Source organism: Amblyraja radiata, chromosome 4 (genome assembly GCF_010909765.2).
Source record: "Amblyraja radiata isolate CabotCenter1 chromosome 4, sAmbRad1.1.pri, whole genome shotgun sequence".
Lineage (NCBI taxonomy): Eukaryota > Metazoa > Chordata > Chondrichthyes > Rajiformes > Rajidae > Amblyraja > Amblyraja radiata.
The window spans coordinates 84,934,606-84,952,482 of NC_045959.1; the positions used below are offsets into that span (position 1 = coordinate 84,934,606).

At 43.9% G+C, this 17,877-nt stretch overlaps 1 protein-coding gene across 3 annotated transcripts in view; it reads right to left on the reverse strand.

Moving 5' to 3' along the window:
- slc45a4 (solute carrier family 45 member 4) overlaps positions 1-17,318 on the reverse strand; it is a 60,554-nt gene extending 43,236 nt beyond the window's left edge. The window contains exons 1-2 of one of the 3 annotated variants that reach the window (XM_033019930.1): positions 16,993-17,318; positions 3,541-4,059 (exon numbers count right to left, since the gene is read on the reverse strand). In XM_033019930.1, the coding sequence (XP_032875821.1) occupies positions 3,541-3,772 (232 nt within the window). In that variant the 5' untranslated portion in view covers positions 3,773-4,059; positions 16,993-17,318. Of the gene's footprint in view, positions 1-3,540; positions 4,065-15,687; positions 15,995-16,992 lie in introns of those variants that run through there. The other 2 variants (XM_033019929.1, XM_033019927.1) reach the window with 2 other exon arrangements.
- Positions 17,319-17,877: the final 559 nt, after the last annotated feature.

Sequence of the window (17,877 nt, forward strand, 5' to 3'; positions counted from 1 at the left end):
CAAGCAGCAACACAAACATTTGGCATTTTCAAGACTTGGTTCAAAATACAACACTGGCAAATTAATATAAACTAGACCAAGGGCAGACCCGTTCCCCCAACGCAGCGGTTCCCTACCCGTAGCCCCCACGGGAGACGTGGTCCTCCAACTCAAGCGGCTCAGGAATGAGCAGTGCGGCTGGTTTTAAATGGCGTCTTTGAGGCGAGATGCGGGCGCCAGCAGCCGTTATGGTTGCCGGCCAGCAGGAGGCGACAAAATGAGTGAGTGGGGGGGGGGGGGGGGAGAAGGATTTGATTAAAAACGTGTACTTAAAGACGACGAAATGTAATGAGGAGCGGATACTTAGAAAGAAAAGTGAAATCTCTACCGAAATGGAAAAGATCTCGGCGATTGAGCGTCTGGATTCGGCGTGGCAATGAATCAAAGGAAGAAATGCAGCCGGCAGCCGTACATGTAAATGGATCCATTCCGATTGGACATCTGCGAGCATCGGCCATTCCGATTGGACATCTGCGAGTATTGGGCATTGTGACATCACACGATGGAACGAATCAAAAGGCAGAAAGGCAGCCAGACGGCAGGCACAGAGTTTTAATAGTATATAGATAGATAACACTAGATCATAGCTCAGGAGTGTTTGCAGTTTCTTTCTACTAGTCAGTGCCACTGTACCATACAAACACTACAACGTGGCAATAGATTAACAACGATAACATTGTAGTGCACTATTGTTGTGGACTTGAATTTGTATTGGTAGCCATGGTCAAATGATTTGACGGTGGAATGCAAGAAAGGCAGAAATGGATATGCCCAGCAACTATCTGAATATCACAATATTTACCACAGCAGTAAAACTTCATATATTATAAAGGAGACAATATTACCAGCATAATTTCATTTAACTTTTTTTAATGTGGAAAAAGTAAAAAATCAAAACAGCTCAGTTCATCTCTATTTCCATTGTTGCGATGTGATAGGTTAGAGCAACTATTTCCATATATTGCATTTACATTGAACATGAGGAACAGAAATATCTATTTTTCACATCCTAGCTGCGAATCAAAAAGAGGATCACATTTTGTAGATGCGAATAATCAGATATTAAAAAAGATTGAGAAAAGTTTTGGAGTGTTTACTTTGGCATGTTGAGTTTTTAAATCCTTTATGACAGCTTGACCACTGATCTCCCAACCTATAAATAACTAGATAAAACATTGCTCAGAAATCAATGTTGAAATGAAAAATAATAACTATTTGGAATACTAGTTTACCAAATGTTGACAAATATCAGGAATAATCAAATAGAGTCAGTTATACAGCACAGAAACAGGCTATTTTGTCCAACTTGTCCATGCTGACCAAGATACTTCATAACGTTCCCCAGGGATTGACCATTCATTGTGAAGGTCCAGAGCTGGTTTGACTTCCCAAAATGAAACACCTCACACCTATTTGAATTAAGCTCCACAAGCCATTTGATGTACCTGCTCAAATATCTTTTAAATGTTATTCTATCCGGCTCAACTACTTCCTCTGGCAGCCCCTTCCATTTACTCAATCTTGTGTTTAAAACAAAAACCACAGGTTCCTATTAATTCTTTCTCCTTTCACCTCAAACAACCCATGCTCTCTAGTTCTTGATTCCCTTATCCAGGGAGAGGGGAGGAGGAGAACACTGAGCATTCACCCTATCTATTCCCCTCATGATTTTATACACTTTTATAAGATCACCCCTCAGCCTCCTGTGCACCAAGGAATACAGTCCTAACCTTCCCCACCTCTTCTTATAGAGAAGACCCAAGAGTCACAGCAATATTCTTGTACATTTTCTCAGCACCCTTTCCAGCTTTATGCTATCTTTCCTATAGAAGGGTGACCAAAGCTAAAAAACAATGATGTGCGATTCCACCGTACAACTGTAACAAACGTCCCAACTTCTAAACTCCATTCTCCGACTGATAAGGTTTAGGTTTATTATTGTCACATGTACTGAGGTACAGTGAAGAGCTTTGTTTTGCATGATGCTATCCAATTGGATAGTACTATGCTTAAATACAATCAAAACAAACTAAAGTACATTACAGCAAAGGAGAAGATACCGAGTGCAGAATATATTTCTCAGCATTGTAGCACATTAGTTCCATGGACAGTCTAATGTCTGCAATGGTGTAGAGATGAATCAGACAGTATGGAAGGACCATTCAGATGCCTGATAACAGAGGGGAAGAAGCTATTACAAGTCTGCTTGTGCGCCCCTTCAAGCTTCTATACCTTCTGCCGACGTGAGCAGGGAGAAGCAATGACTGGGGTTGGACAAATCTTTGATTATGCTAGCTGCTTTTTCGAGCCAGTGCAAAGTGTGGGTGAGGTCAATGGTAGGAAGTCTGGTCTGTGTGATAGACTGGGTTACACCTACAATTCCCTGTAATTTCTTAATGAAAGTCAATGTATCTAAAAAACCTCCCTTAAGACCCTATCCACCCGTAGCGCCACTTTCAGACCATGTACTAGCACCACAAAATCACTCTGCTCTGCAACGCTCTGCACAGCCCTCTGGTTCATTGTGACGGTGAAGGTCCTATCCCAATCCCAGTTGCGTATACCCGAGTCGCAACTCCTTTTTCCAGATCAGAGCCTCAATTCCTTAGTCATCCACGGTTCCTACTCGTGCCTGCCTTACCAGGAACATGCATACCGTAAAACCTTACCATCACTCAAAGCCTCCCATTTTCTGGATGACACTTTCACTAGATTTTCCTTTGTAGAAAAAGCAAGGGTCTTGGTTTTTTCTGCAAAGGACAATAGAGTGAAAGTGACAATGCAGCTTCTCAATTGACGAATTTTGTCCAAATAATAGTTTGCAATAAAAACCAAATCAGAATTTTAGTGCTAACTCTTTAAAGGCCCTTAACTTATCAATATTAAGCTTTGTTACATTTAACTTTATGCCTAATCATTTGACCACTTTATTGCGTGAAAGCTTCGAAACAATCTACAATCCATTCATGTTTGCAAAATCATTCATGCCAAATACCAATCTCCAAACAAAAAGCGAACTCAAGATCACTGAATATATCACAATATGTGCAGAGTTCCTCTACTTGGTAAATTCATTCGATTTTTAAAGTGGACAAAAATGTTAGTTGCAGAAGTACAAATCAAATACTTAAGACACCATGATACAAAATAGTATATGATTCAATCTTTCTAACAGTGGAATGGACTGGTTAGCAGTTTCATCCGTGTCTAAAACTGTGGATCTGGCATTATAACAAAATACAAAGCATCACCAAGTTCACAATATAGTCATGCATTTTCTTTTTCAAAATAAGATACACTTCCAAAGTGGTTTATTTGCTGTAATGAGATTGTAAACATTTCATGTACCATTAAAACAGCCACTCTCTTACAACAAAAATGTATAGGATAGTATTTATAAACAACTTAATGAGAACATATCAGAGCAATCCCAATACTTGTTACGTCAAATTATAGAGAAATGAAAAGTTTTGTAATCTTGCCTGGATTGTTGGCACTCACCTATCTGCAACAATACTGGTGTTACCAAGGCAGTTTCCATTGCATAACAGAACTCTCTGCCAAACATCACTGCACCATGCATCACCCACAATTTGATGGGAATATGATCGATTGATCCCTCACTAACTGCTTCATCACCATTTTCATCGACTTTCTTTTTCAATTTTGTGAGCAATTCTTGTGTTTGCATAGGTCCTGTATCATCATCATTCTGTGGAGCCATTGCTGCCATAAGAAAATAAATCTGCTTTTGAAAAAAACTTTTTTCCTTGTGTTTTCCGTTTCAGTTGTAGGATTAATAGTTTTCTTCCACCATTTCCTTCAAAGGTATACTCAAAACCATACACCAGATGCAAACTATTTGGTAGAAACTTTGGATTATTGCTTGTTTATTGTCTATTAAAAATCCATATTAATTGCCATTCAGTTAATATCAGTTTCATTATTGAGGAGTTTCTGTAGTACAGAGATGAGGCAGTGACACAAAGAGGTAGTTCTCTGTTGCTCCCCATCGATCGACTGTTCTGAAACAAAAAAACAAATCTTAGTCATTTAGCGCAGTAGGAAACTATTAAGCATTGTAGAAGACTTACAAATTCCTTAATATAATCAAGTATATAAAAAAAACTATCCAAAGAAAGATTAAAAGTTATGATCAAAGTGTAGATTGCAAATACTGAGGATTTTTCTTGACAGATTATAATTGTGAACAGTTTTAGTAACACTAATGAAAATTTGATTTGACGATCGACAAGCCCACAGCAAACCATTAAGCGCATTGTGCGCCTACAACCTGTGTATAATGTTACTTCACCATCAGGACCACTCCAGTGCAAGACTGGAAACAAACTCTGACAGAGTGCAATTCTAAGCAATAGAATCTTTATCAAATACAAAGAGAAAATGCTGAAAATGTCTGCAGGTCAGGCAACATCCAAGTTGCTTGAATCATCTACTTACTGTTTATAACAGCAATTTTCCTAATTTGCATTTAGCTCTGCCTGATTAATGTCACATTGCTGTCTCACGAGCACTTTACTTAATCCCTTCATTATTTCTCATAGCATACCATTCATCACACATCTAGTACTGGAAAAACAAATTGACCCCAGTTGCCTTGGCCCAAGGCTCTAAAATGTCCTCAAATGTCAGTTATTCTCCATCTCTTTTTTTAAGAAAACATTCCTTGCCTCTATCCACTTTTAGTTTACTTGTCCTACCGCCTCCCATATTGGGAGCCAACTTTTTTTTTTTTTTTTTTTAAATGCTCCAAATAAGCAATACAAATACAACTTTATGCAGATTCAATAGATTTATCATTTTCAGCACCATTAATTATAACCACGTTTTTAAAAACATTTACAACACAAAAAAAATCAGTCAAATTTCAGTGATTAGCATTACCCACCAGGTGAAAAAAAATGTTTTAACATCTTACCATTATCATATTCCATTGCTTTCCCCAACTCCTCCACTATAACTGCTATCTCCCAAAATAAATTCCCCTCACATTCTGTGCTAAATCCTATTGTTTGATAACACCATGTAGCTTTTAGACACTTGCCCAGAAATTTAAAAAGTCAGAATAGACATCCAGCAGCACAAAACATTAAGTATACTTATAGCCAATAATTACTTATTTCAGAACTTGTAGTTACACATTTCCCCATGTTAAATGGTCACTTTACTGACCAACTGGAAAAACTGTCCATCCTCCCAAAATCAACTCTCCTTTAAGTGCAATCTTCTTTATCATGTGCTCCAAGTCTAAATTGTGTACTAGATTGTGTACTGAGCCTTGTGACCCCACTGTTAATCTTCAAGATAAAAACACCAAAGCACTACTCACTACTTCCTGTCACTGAGCCAATGTTGTAAGCTAATTGATGCTTTGTCACCCCATCCGACTTTCCATTTTGATAAGCCTACCATACGACTTTAGTTTGTGACATCATATGCATTGCCCCCATTTGCCCACGTTACCTTAAAAGAAAATCAATCAATTATGACCTTGTGTTTAATCAATGCTTACATTAATCGGTATTCAAATTTTATAACATCCATTAGATGACAAAACATTAAATAAGGTTAAAAACTAAATTTCAGAGTTCAATTTAGCAGTGTTACTTTGCCATGCCATTGATACACCAGTTTGATCACACCCAACAAACCAAACCTGAAGCAAGTTTGCCAAATTTAAAACCAGATCCAGCCCCTAGAAAAGCAAAAGGCCGACATACCTGAACAAAAAAAAGTGTCTAAAATAGTAAAACAAGCATCCCAGGGCAGGTCACAAGTTAGACTTTGGCACTAACCTCAATCAACTAGTAGAATTCTAATATTTGAAGGTTTCATTGTTCATATTACCCCAAAGTGATTTAAAATGTAGCCTCCAAGTAATCTATGATGAGTTTTTGTACTAGCTGCAGGGAGCATTTTTTTTTGATTGATTGAAAGACACAGCATGGCCCTTGGCTCACCGAATTCACACTGACATCAATCACCAATTCACAGTAGCTCCATATTATCCCACTTTCACATCCACTGCCCACACACTAGGGACAGCGTACAAAGGCTAATTAACCCACAAACTCGCACCTTTGGGATATGGGAGAAAACTGGAGCACTTGCTCGAAACTCATGAAGTCACAAAGAGAATGTGCAAACTCCACACAGACAACACCAGAGGGCAGGATCAAACTAGGGTTTCTGGTGATCTGAGACAGCAGGTCTACTAGCTGTGCCACTGTGATGCCCTGACTTTGATGAAGAATTATTTGCAATGCTTCCGAAACACACTGGAATCCAAAAGGCAGCTGGGTAAAATGGACAATCCAGCAACCTCAAAGCCAGCCACCCATCATCATAACACTAATCAAATAGACCTCAGTACAGCCCATTGCAAGATCTACGACCTGCATCATCAGATGTAATACAAAATTTATGTTACATGGACATGTGGCACATTGATATGATGAACTTATGGTCAAAATAATACAAACCAGACAGAATATGTCAAGTAACTGGATCTCAATATGGCTGTAACTTGATTCAATAAATAACTACACAGTTAAAATTATAAGTTTTGATAATGCTCAGACCCTTCACCCAAGAACCCATTCTTTAAATGCATGCCTAAAACCAAGTCGGATATGCAAACAGAAATGGTCATTTCACAAATTTACTGCAAGTAATATCTGGAAAGATATATACAGTTAACAACAAACTGTTAAATATCTGGGAACTTCAATCATAATTGTCTGAACTACCAAATGAAAGTAAGAGTTTATGGTAGTCATGAAACCACTGTACACCCTTATCCTTATGACAGGGCACTATCTTGTACTCAATTTGATGAACTCAAACGATACAAAGGCTAAAAAAATCTGGCACTGAAGCAGTATGGATCAACAGCAGCAGAAATGTATATGCCACCATAATATAGAGCACCAAGGCCCAGGACTCTTCATTCTACCTCTGCAATCAAGCCATGGGATCAACTCCAGATCAATGACTGCACAAAGGCAACTGGCATATCTAAACTTGGAGATACCAACCTGAAGCAGCATATGACTAAGTAGCTGAGCAGAGAACAGTGCCAAAAGGTTGAAAACATTTGCAACAAGATTTAGGGAGAAATGTCAAGCATCAAGTGGATAATCCTACCTCACTCTTTTCCCAATTCTGAACAATTAATTCTCAACCAATTCAATTAATTCTGTGACATCAAGATGAAGAACAATGAATACAGCAATAAGACCAACAAACATTTTAGGTCGAATACTTGTTTTGCACAACTCGCCCAACTTCCAGCCAAGCTGTTGAATTGAATTGAATACCTTTATTGTCATTCAGACCTTACGGTCTGAACGAAATTTCATGCCTGCAGTCATACATACAATCATACAATAATAAACAACAATAAACACAAATTAACACCACCACAGTGTATCCTCCAAGCACCTCCTCACTGTGGTGGAGGCAAAAATCTTAGGGTTACTGTCTCTTCCCTCCTCTTCTCCCTCTGCGCTGAGGCGATTCCCCACTGGGCGATGGTACAACAGTCCCGCGGCTCACCGAACCCCGCAAACGTGCCGGTTCAAACACCGCGGCCCGGGGGTGGTCGAAGCTGCCGCCCTCCAGTCCAGCATATGCCGCCTCAGAACGCCGTTCCAGCCCCGAGCCGGATCGCCCTCACGCTGTTCTAGCACAATTTCAATATTTGCACATCCAAAATTTTAAATTGCCCAGAAACATTATACTTCCAGAGGGACGGTAGCAGTCCTTGACATCAAGAGAGCATTTGACGAATGGAGGGGAAAACGTGCCAAGGACCGAAATAATATCTTGGTTGTATTTGTTGGAGGTATTTCATTACAACCTCAGGACATCACAAACCAGCACTTCTTTCACACATTTTCCGAGGTGCAAGAACATCAAGGTAAGCGGGGTGGGGGGGAAGATCCAGAGCAGGCCAAGAGCTCAAACCTACCGTCCACCTCTGCCCAGTATTCTTCTTGCTAATGTCCAGCCCCTGGTAAACAAGATGAATGACCTCAGGGCAAGGATTAGACAAGAGACGGAGACATGGCGGGACACAAGAGACCGTTACATCTTTTGTCTGACGGAGACATGGCTGACCCCACTGGTGCCGGATCAAGTGATATGCCCAACCGAATCCTTCTCCGTTTTTCATGCGAACAGAACGGAAGAAGCCGGGAAAATCAAAAGGTGGAGGGGTTTGCTTCATGACCAACAACAACTGGTGCAACCCTAAGAATATTAAGACGCTTTCTCGTACCTGCTCGCCGGACCTGGAGCACGTGACGATCACAGTCTGAAGCAGCATATGTCTATTCTACCTTCCCCGGGAGTTCAGCACAGTCATAACAGCCGTCTACATACCACCGCATGCGGACACCGACGCGGCACTATCGGTCCAACACTATGTGTTATGTCGGCATCAGAACAAGCATCCTGACGCTGCTATGGTGGTGGCCGGGGATTTTAATAAGGCAAACCTCACAAAAGTTATGCCTAACCTCTGCCAACACATAACGTGGGTCACCAGGGGGGAAAGAACTTTGGGCCACTGTTACACAACATTCAGGAAAGGATACAAGGTCGTTTCGCTCCCTCCTTTTGGAAAATCTGACCACGCCGTCATTTTCCTGCTGCCGGAGTATAAACAACGGATAGTACGGGATGGTCTGACCATTCAGAGGCCATGCTACAGGATGCAATGAGTGATGTTGACTGGAATATGTTTCAATCAAGTTCCAGAGACGTCAGTGAGTTTGCGGAAGCTGTCACGGACTTATAGCAACAATAGCCGACAACATCGGGAAGGGTTAGCCTCTTTCCTAACCAAAAACCCTGGGTGGACAGGTCCATTCGTGTTGCTTTAAATGTTCGCACCGCTGCTTACAACTCCGGACTGGCATCTGGCAACATGGATGACTACAAGGCAGAATCCTATAGACTGAGAAGGGCGGTGAAGGACGGAAAAATGAGGTACAGGGACAGGATGGAGTCGCAGATGGAGCAGCATGACACCAGATGCCTATGGCAGGGGCTACGGACTATAACAAATTACCAGAGCAGCCCCCCCTCAACCGGGAGTGCCGGCGCCTCATTAGCTAATGACCTTAACTCTTTTTATGTATGATTTGAGACGGGCAACAACACCCCTAGCTTGCCGGCTAACAACAACATAGTCAGCGCGCTGGTCCCTGCCTGTTTCAAGAGATCCATGGTCCCTACCTGCTTCAAGAGATCCATGATCCCTACCTGCTTCAAGAGATCCACTATTGGCCCGTGCCTAAGAATGCCACTCCTGCCTGTTTGAATGACTACGCCCTCACCTCGGTGGTCATGAAATGCTTCGAGAGGTTGATCAAGGACTACATCTGCGCTTTCCTCCCTCGCACCATGGATCCGTTGCAGTTCGCATAGTCCAAACAGATCCACGAATGATGCAGTCTCCCAGGTTTTGCACACCACTCTCTCGCACCTTGACAGCCAGGAAGGGGGGGCGCTATGTGAGGATGCTGTTCATTGATTTCAGTTCAGCTTTCAACACCATAGCCCCCACCAGACTTGTTGAGAAGCTGCTGGAACTGGGACTGAACACTCCCCTGCGTGCCTGGGTCCTGGACTTTCTGATCGCCAGGCCCCAGATGGTCAAGATGGGGAGACATACCTCCAACCCCCTCACCCTGAACACAGGATCCCCCCAGGGTTGCATCCTCAGCCCCCTACTGTACTCCCTGCACACACATGACTGTGTGGCCAGGTTCAGCTCCAACTCCATCATCATGTTTGCTGATGACACTGTGGTGGTGGGCCTGATCTCCAATAACGATGAGAAGGGCACCGGGAGGAGGTGGCTGTTGTGGCACTCTGGTGTCAGAATAACAGCCTCCTCTTGAATGTCACTAAAACTAAGGAGCTGATAGTTGACTTTAGAAGGGCACAACAACCGAGGACATACACGCCACCGGGGATAAGTGAGACTACTGTGAATAGAGTGAGCAGCTTTAAATAGCTGGGAGTCCATAACAGAGGATCTGACATTGACAACACACACTGGTGAGAAAGGCAAGGCAGCGCCTTTACCACCTCAGGCAGCTGAGGAAATTCAGAGTCTCTCTGAGGATCCCTCAATCCTTCTACTCTGGTGCTGTAGAAAGTTTCCTGACCAGTATCATAGGCTAATAGTTAATTTACATGCTATAACATCAGGATAAGCACTCAACCAAGCCAAGCCCAAAGCCAAAGTTATGCCCAGGACAATAACTCCATAGGCAATAATAAGCTACCTACATGTTAACAGGCATGTGTAGATGCAAGTATATCATTGGGGTTATCAAGTGGGCACCTTCTTTCACTGGCGTTTCATTGAATTAGGCCTACGATACCTTGGGAAGGCTCAGTTAGTTCTGGCATCCCAGAACCAATACTTGCTCTCACCAGCAATGTTACTAATTTCTACTAATTAAAGGAAACTACAGACGATTAATTCACTCAAACAAATCCTAAACGGTCTTCCACTTATCCTAACCCATCATTAAACAGTCGTAGTGCCACAAATATCAACCTCGCATAACACTGGGATACACTTACACAGAATACACTTACAAACAAATATACATATCACTTGTTATACATTTGCTTTCTGACACTACTACTTCTCCACCAAATCCACCTACTGCTTTACTCTGCTGCTTCTGACAAAAATCGCCTTTACAACCCGACGCAAATTCTGCCCACAAATTCCTAGCTTCCAAATAACGGCATGGTCGATCGCGTTATGAAACCTCTGCAACCAACCTCGACCGGACACACTCTTGCTTTCCATCCTCGCTTCTCAACTTCGGCCACAAAATCTACATATCGAAGAATATTCCTTTCATAAACCTCATCCACTAAGTTCTCCCAAGGCACAGTCAGTTCGATAAAATACGCTATCCGCTGACTAACTGACCATACACTATATCAAGCCCCAAACTAATACTAGTGGTCCGTAGGGGGGCGCCGTCGAGTATGACTGCCCTGCCAGTAGCTGTTACGTCTTTTCACCATTTAAAAAAATTATTTTAGTGAGTTTGTGTTTTTTTTAATTTTTAGTGAGTTTGTTTGTTTTGGAGGTCTTTTAGTCTTTTATGTGGTGGGTGGGGGGGAGGGGAAGGGGGAAACTTTATTTCCTGGTCCCTACCTGGTCGGAGAGGCAGCTTCCCTCAGAGCTGCTTCTTCGCCCCCCTCCTCGCGGCCTATCATTGGACTGGAGTGGCCTTTCCTGTCGGGACCAGCCGGGACTGCAACTTCGGAGGCGGCACAGCGCGGGGACGCAATCACGGAGCGGGCGATGCCTTACCGGGTCGCCATGCGGTAGGCTCCGGAGTGCGGTGACTGCTGACTCCAACATCCGAGGAGCTGTGGCTGCAGGCGGTGCTGGATTTAAAACACCGCGGAGCCTGGGATCCGAGATCGCCAGAGTCGGAGCTCCAGCCAGCGCTGCCTGAGGACTACGGGCGCCGCGGTCTCCGGGGAGGAAGCGGCCGCTCCAGACATTTCCAGGCCGCTGAGGAGTGTTCACCCGACGCCAGAGTTCCAGCTTTCCGGCAAGGGGGCCTGAAAAACATCGGACTGGCTGCGGAGGCCACAATAGGCCTGACTATGGGTGAACAGGTGATGGGACTGGACTTTGCTGCCTTCCCCCACAGTGGGAACCATTGTGGGGGGATGTTTTTATGTTTATTGTTAAATTCTTTAATGGTGTGTCTTATCTTTATTCGTGTGCTGCATTGGCGTCAAATTTCACACCATTTGGTGTATGTAATAATAAATGTCCTTTGTATCCTTTGTATAGCAATGTTACAAAATTTTGAGATTTTAAAAATCAAGTCTGTAATTTATCCCATCAGATAAAGCATAAAAATAAGTTTAATTTGACACCTAATTCACTTTCATATCTCAAGTATTTAAAAAGTTATGGCCATTTTCATACTCGGAAATGAGCATCTTGTTCCCTATTGATTTTCTATGGACATAACAAAAAAGTTGTGATCGTGAACAGTCAAAAGCCCATAACATTCTTAAAAATTAAGAGAACTGAATGAAATTTTCAGTTATCATAGATTGAAGCATTCTGAAACAAATATAAAATAATCTTACTTGGATGACCTGAAATGAAAGCATATAATTAGTTAGTTACCTAATTGTAGCTAATTTCAGACTTCAATTACTAGATCTAAACATCTATCCATTTCTTAATAAATTATTAACATTTTTAAATAGCCTAAATGTCCAAATAATATTCACAAATAATTCACAATAAAACATGATTTTTAAATCTCATTTACATTAATTTATAGACCAAATGGAAGGAATTTAGTGTTCAATTGCTGTAAATAAATGCCCATTTAAATCAGCTTTCCAGTGGGTCCCTGTGGAACGCGCTGGTTTAGAACGTTCACATTGCGGTAGATTTGTGCCCCAAATGCCCAGAAAAATACTGCGCGATATAATGGGCCCAAATTGAGCTACTCGCAATATTAAGTTTTGTATAAAGGGATCTTTAGAAGCCCTTTTTAATGTAAAAATATACAACCTAACTTCTGCTATTTGCTTTATGAGACTCTGCGGTTGCTGACGGTCGCGGGTTTAGAGATTGATTTTTAAACTACTATAACTATTATACGAGGCCTTTAAACCTAATAATAGCTTTTGCGACGGGGTCTTCCAGCGATTTTTCGTTAATAATTAACTAGGCTGAACATCTTCGATTTGAACAGCCTAGAGAAAATCGCGTTTTAAACCCGCCCCCTCTAAACGGCGCCAAAATCGCGCACACACGCAGCGGCAGATTTTCAAAGACGCTTCAGGTAGGCTTTGCAACATACCTACTTTGTACTAATAATTTCCCTTGGTGCAAGTTTTCTTCCCAAATTTACCTGCCTCTCGCAATCATTGGCTCCCTTAACTGACATAACTCATACCTGTCTGAAAGCATTCCTCCTCCACCTTTCCCTCCCTCAGACAAAATTAATCACTACACTCCGTCCTGATGCTTACTGAATACTTCAAGATCTAGTTATGCCGCTAAGTATACCGACGCTGAGAATGACTAATCTTACATCCTGACAAAATATGCCTCAAAGTTGCCACCTCTGAACACATCCCCACCTACCCATTGTTTGAATTTCAGCGGCGATGGCAGCACATCATAAATAGCCCCAATAGAAATTAGCACCTCATAATGTTAATGGCCACATCAACCCAGGGAATAGCCCAAATTGCAAACATCACAACTTCAACTTGCCTGGAAGCCCTGACTCTCTATCCTTTCTAACCCATCAATATATAATATTTTCTAAGTTGCTGTTCAGTGTCATCCAACTTCCTGTTATACAACCTACCCAAGCTTTTAACTGGCTTCTCCATTACAGACAGGATTTCTCCCTCGTCTACACAAGACCTTTTCTCTGCCACTCTAGCCAAAATACTCCATGATTTACTAGGATTAATTTTCAATCTAGGCCATTTAAGATTATTATTTGTAGAAACATGGCAGCAAATAAGTGTATAACAAATGCAAATTGCAATGTCAAGATTCTAGTTTCATTTCCCTCACCTCTAGGTGCCAAATTAAGAGATAACAAAAATCAAGAGAAATTGGCTGTCTGGGATCTTCCTTGCTGTGTCACCTCATGTAAAGTACGGGACCCCTCAAATATAGTCTCCTCAGCACCAGTCTGTATTGTACTTAAATTAAAAGGGACTCTAATCCATAAGCTTGTGACCGTGACATAGCACAAAATGATCACTTATCCCCCAAGGCGACAATCTTAGACTATAATAACCTACTTCAGAAGCTACTAGCTTAAGTTAGTCGTGGAACTCTTTAGTTGCTTCATTTTTACAAAAATACAAATACACAGGACTTGTTATTAAGCCAGCATTAAGAGTGCATTCTTCCCATTCATCTGAATGCATAGGACACAAATAGTTATGTGTCCTTTTCTGGAAGGCATTTCAACTCTTATAGGGAACAAAATATGCATTCAAGTATCTGACATCTGTGGTATAATTAAGAATTTTTGATAAATGGTTTACGACCTTATTCAGATATCAGCTAAAATATTGCATATTAGAAACCAGATAGTTATATTTGATCTCCAAAATAATCCATAAAAGGTTATAATTTGACAATAAAATTAAAGTGTTTTATAAACTTTGCCTTAATTAGTAAGGTTATGCTATTCATTCTTTGAGGGGTCAAGATGAAAATGTCTCCATTTCAGAAGACAACATCACAATTAAGGAACCAAAGCAAACCATCTGAAACATCACATATCCATTCCCTTCACAGATGCTGCTAGACCCGCTGAGTAACTCTAGCAGTTTGTTTTGCTATTACCATTACCAGTTAAAAAGGCACTAGAACAGACATGGACCGTGAAAGTCTACAATGTAGCCCCAATAATATTATTTCCCAGAGTTACGTTTTTTTTAAATCAAGTGACAAGCCCATTCTTGTTTACTCAGCATTCTCACTTCAGCCCAGTGCATAAAACCCTCACAGGGTTAGCGACATTATGCTAAACCAGCAGATTGAAGGTTTAGAAACAGATTCTTGTGGTAAACAATCATGCAACCAGAATTGTGATCTTGTGCAAGCGTTTCCTGGTCTTGATGGCTGAATGGTTTAACCTAATCCCAGTCAAAAGTGGCACAAATAAAATAATGCACTGCTTGCCCACAGAAGCACTCAATGCATTTAAAAGCACACCCTCTGCATTTAGAAACACACCCAATAGGCAGGATTGTAATAAACAAGTGTAACCCAATTGCTCCGGGTTTTTAAAGTAGCACGCACTATCAACATGTCTCTTGGCTTCAAGAAGGAACTGCAGATGCTGGAAGATCGAAGGTACACAAAAATGCTGGAGAAACTCAGCGGGTGCAACAGCATCAATGGAGCGAAGGAAATGGGTGACGTTTCGGGCCGAAACCCTTATTCAGTCTGAAGAAGGGTTTCGGCCCGAAACGTAACCCAATTCCTTCGTTCCATATATGCTGTTGCACCCGCTGAGTTTCTCCAGCATTTTTGTGTACCTTGTCTCTTGGCTTCAATTTTTGGAGTCGAAAAATTCCGGACGTTTTTTTAAATTCTATCAAATTATCTGAGGAAAATAGATCCCGGGACAGAAATCACGAAAGTTTCGTTAAAATAAGCTGAAACGTACAGATTCCATGTACAAGCAACCCAATTCAACATATTATAAAAGCTTGGTTAATTAACAATCAAACCGGAATCGGAATCAAACATTCAATAACAATCGAATAGTAACAATTTAAAAACACGCAATAAGCCCAACTGTCAAACAATCAAGTCTATGAATACTGCCATGCTTCAATTGCAAGCACACAGGTTAGACAGGCGCATTAGATCAAGAAATAAATCATGAATGAGTACAAGCATCATTTCGGGAACAGACAAATTAAAGCAAACAGCAACATTTAATGTATTAGGCGCTTCAGCATCGTGCTTACGGTTCCCCCACCCCTCACACCAAACAAAACATCTGCATTAGACGTTCCCACCCCACCGCAGTCATGGGTTTGGGTTTACACTGATCTTACAACAGGCTGACCGCGGGGCTGATGAAGCTAGGTCCAAGTGGGCAACAGCATCGCACTCCTCCAGTCAGCACGCGTCTCCCTGGAAAAGTCTGCAGCACTGCTCCAGTAAAAAGGAATCAACCGTCCACCGGCCCCACGCCCAGCTAGGTTCCCGACAGTCTGTCATCCCGGTCCTCTAACAGGTTTGCTGCAGATTTCTAGGCCCCACATGCCAAATCAGCATCCTTCTCTTTCATTCACCCCTCGTGCCCCCAACTCCGAGACCCCTCTGCTCCATTCCATCCACACTCTGCATCTGGTGTCCGAGAGATCACGTCCAAAGAAAGCCGCCGGACTCCGCCCCCTATGCTCCCCTCCAAATCCGCCCTCCACTGCTCTTCCCTCCCCACCCCAAAATCCGCCAGCCACTGCTCTTGCTCCTCCTCTACGTTTTTCCTCCTATTCTCCACTGCGTTCTCTCCAACCACTCTGTTCTCCCATCCTCGCATACCCCCAGCCTCTTCCTCTACGTCCTCATCCCCCATTCAAATCCTCGCTCCACTGCTCTCAACCCTCCTCATCATCATCATCCTCTCTCCACTGCTATCCCACCCTCATTTGCCCTCATATTCATCCTTTACCACCACTGTTCTCCCCACCACCCCCTCCTTCCGATACCCTCATCTGCTCTTCCGTCCCCTTCTTCTACTCCTCCAATTACCTGCTTGGTGCTAACCTGCACCCCTTCTCCTCGACCTTCCGCAGCCGCTCCGTAATCTACCCCGTCTCCAGCCTGCCATCCCTCGGCCTGTAACCTGCCACTCCGTCTGCAACCTGTCCCCCACCAACCTGTTTTCCACCTCCCCCGTCCCCCAACATGCCCCCCTCCCCCAACACGAACCCTGTCCCCTCGCCCCACCGCAACCTGCCTCCCTCCAAACCCCGGCCTGCAACCCGTCTCGTCCGCAATCTTCCCCGCCCCCCCACTGACCTTGGCTTGCAACCTGTCTTCTCTAGTCTTCCCCACCCCTAGCCTGCAACCTGTCCCTCCTAGACCAGCAACCTTCTCATTCTCCCCCCACCCCCTCCCTCCGGCCCAACCACCTAGCCTTCCCCCACCCCCAGCCTGTAACCTGTCCTTCCCCCTCCTGCAACCTGTCTCCCACCCACCCTCAAACCTCTGTATACAGACTGTCTCCATCCCCCAACGACCCTGCCCCAGCCGCGACCTGCGATACATGTCCCTCTCCATCCCCCGACCTACAGCCCGCCCCTCCATCCATCCATCCATCCATGCCCGGTTGTCTGCTGTCCGCGGACGCTCACCCTTTCACGCGGGTGCACAGGTAAAGCGGGGCCTATGAGTGGATTCGCTCTCCCGTGTGGTGGGTGAAGAGCTGGCCCAAGCTGCGCTGCTGACCGTGCTCGGAGCCGGCCGGCCGGGCTGGCGGACGGACGGCGCTCTCTCTCTCGCTCTCCGGTCACTGGGGCCGCGCTCAGAGCCGGGTGGATGGGCTGGCGGACAGACAGACGAGCGGACGGCGCTTGCTTTCTCTCTCTCTCTTTCTCCGCCGGTCACTGGGGCCGCGCTCCGCCGGGGGACGACTTTTAAACACAAGAGACAGCCGTTAACGACAACTTCCGGTGACGACGGCCAGCTCGGTGCTCTGGGCGGGCGCAGGCGCGTTCCATCCCTCCACCCCTCCCCCCCCTTCTTGTCACCCTCCATCCTAACCTTTATCCCCCTCACTCTGCCCTCCACTTCCCCCTCCCTACCTACTCACCCTTCACCCCTCCCTACCTACTCACCCTTCACCATCCTCCCTACCTACTCACCCTTCACCCCTCCCTACCTACTCACCCTTCTCCCCTCCCTACCTACTCACCCTTCACCATCCACCCTACCTACCCACCCTTCACCATCCTCCCTACCTACTCACCCTTCACCATCCTCCCTACCTACTCACCCTTCACCATCCACCCTACCTACCCACCCTTCACCATCCTCCCTACCTACTCACCCTTCACCATCCTCCCTACCTACTCACCCTTCACCATCCTCCCTACCTACTCACCCTTCTCCCCTTCCTTCCCCCGTCATCTTCCATCCCCACCTTTTCATCGCTCCCCTTCCCCCTCCCTACCTATCTACCCACCCTTCTCCCTATCTACCCACACCTCACACATCGTCTTCCCTGTAATCCTCGACCC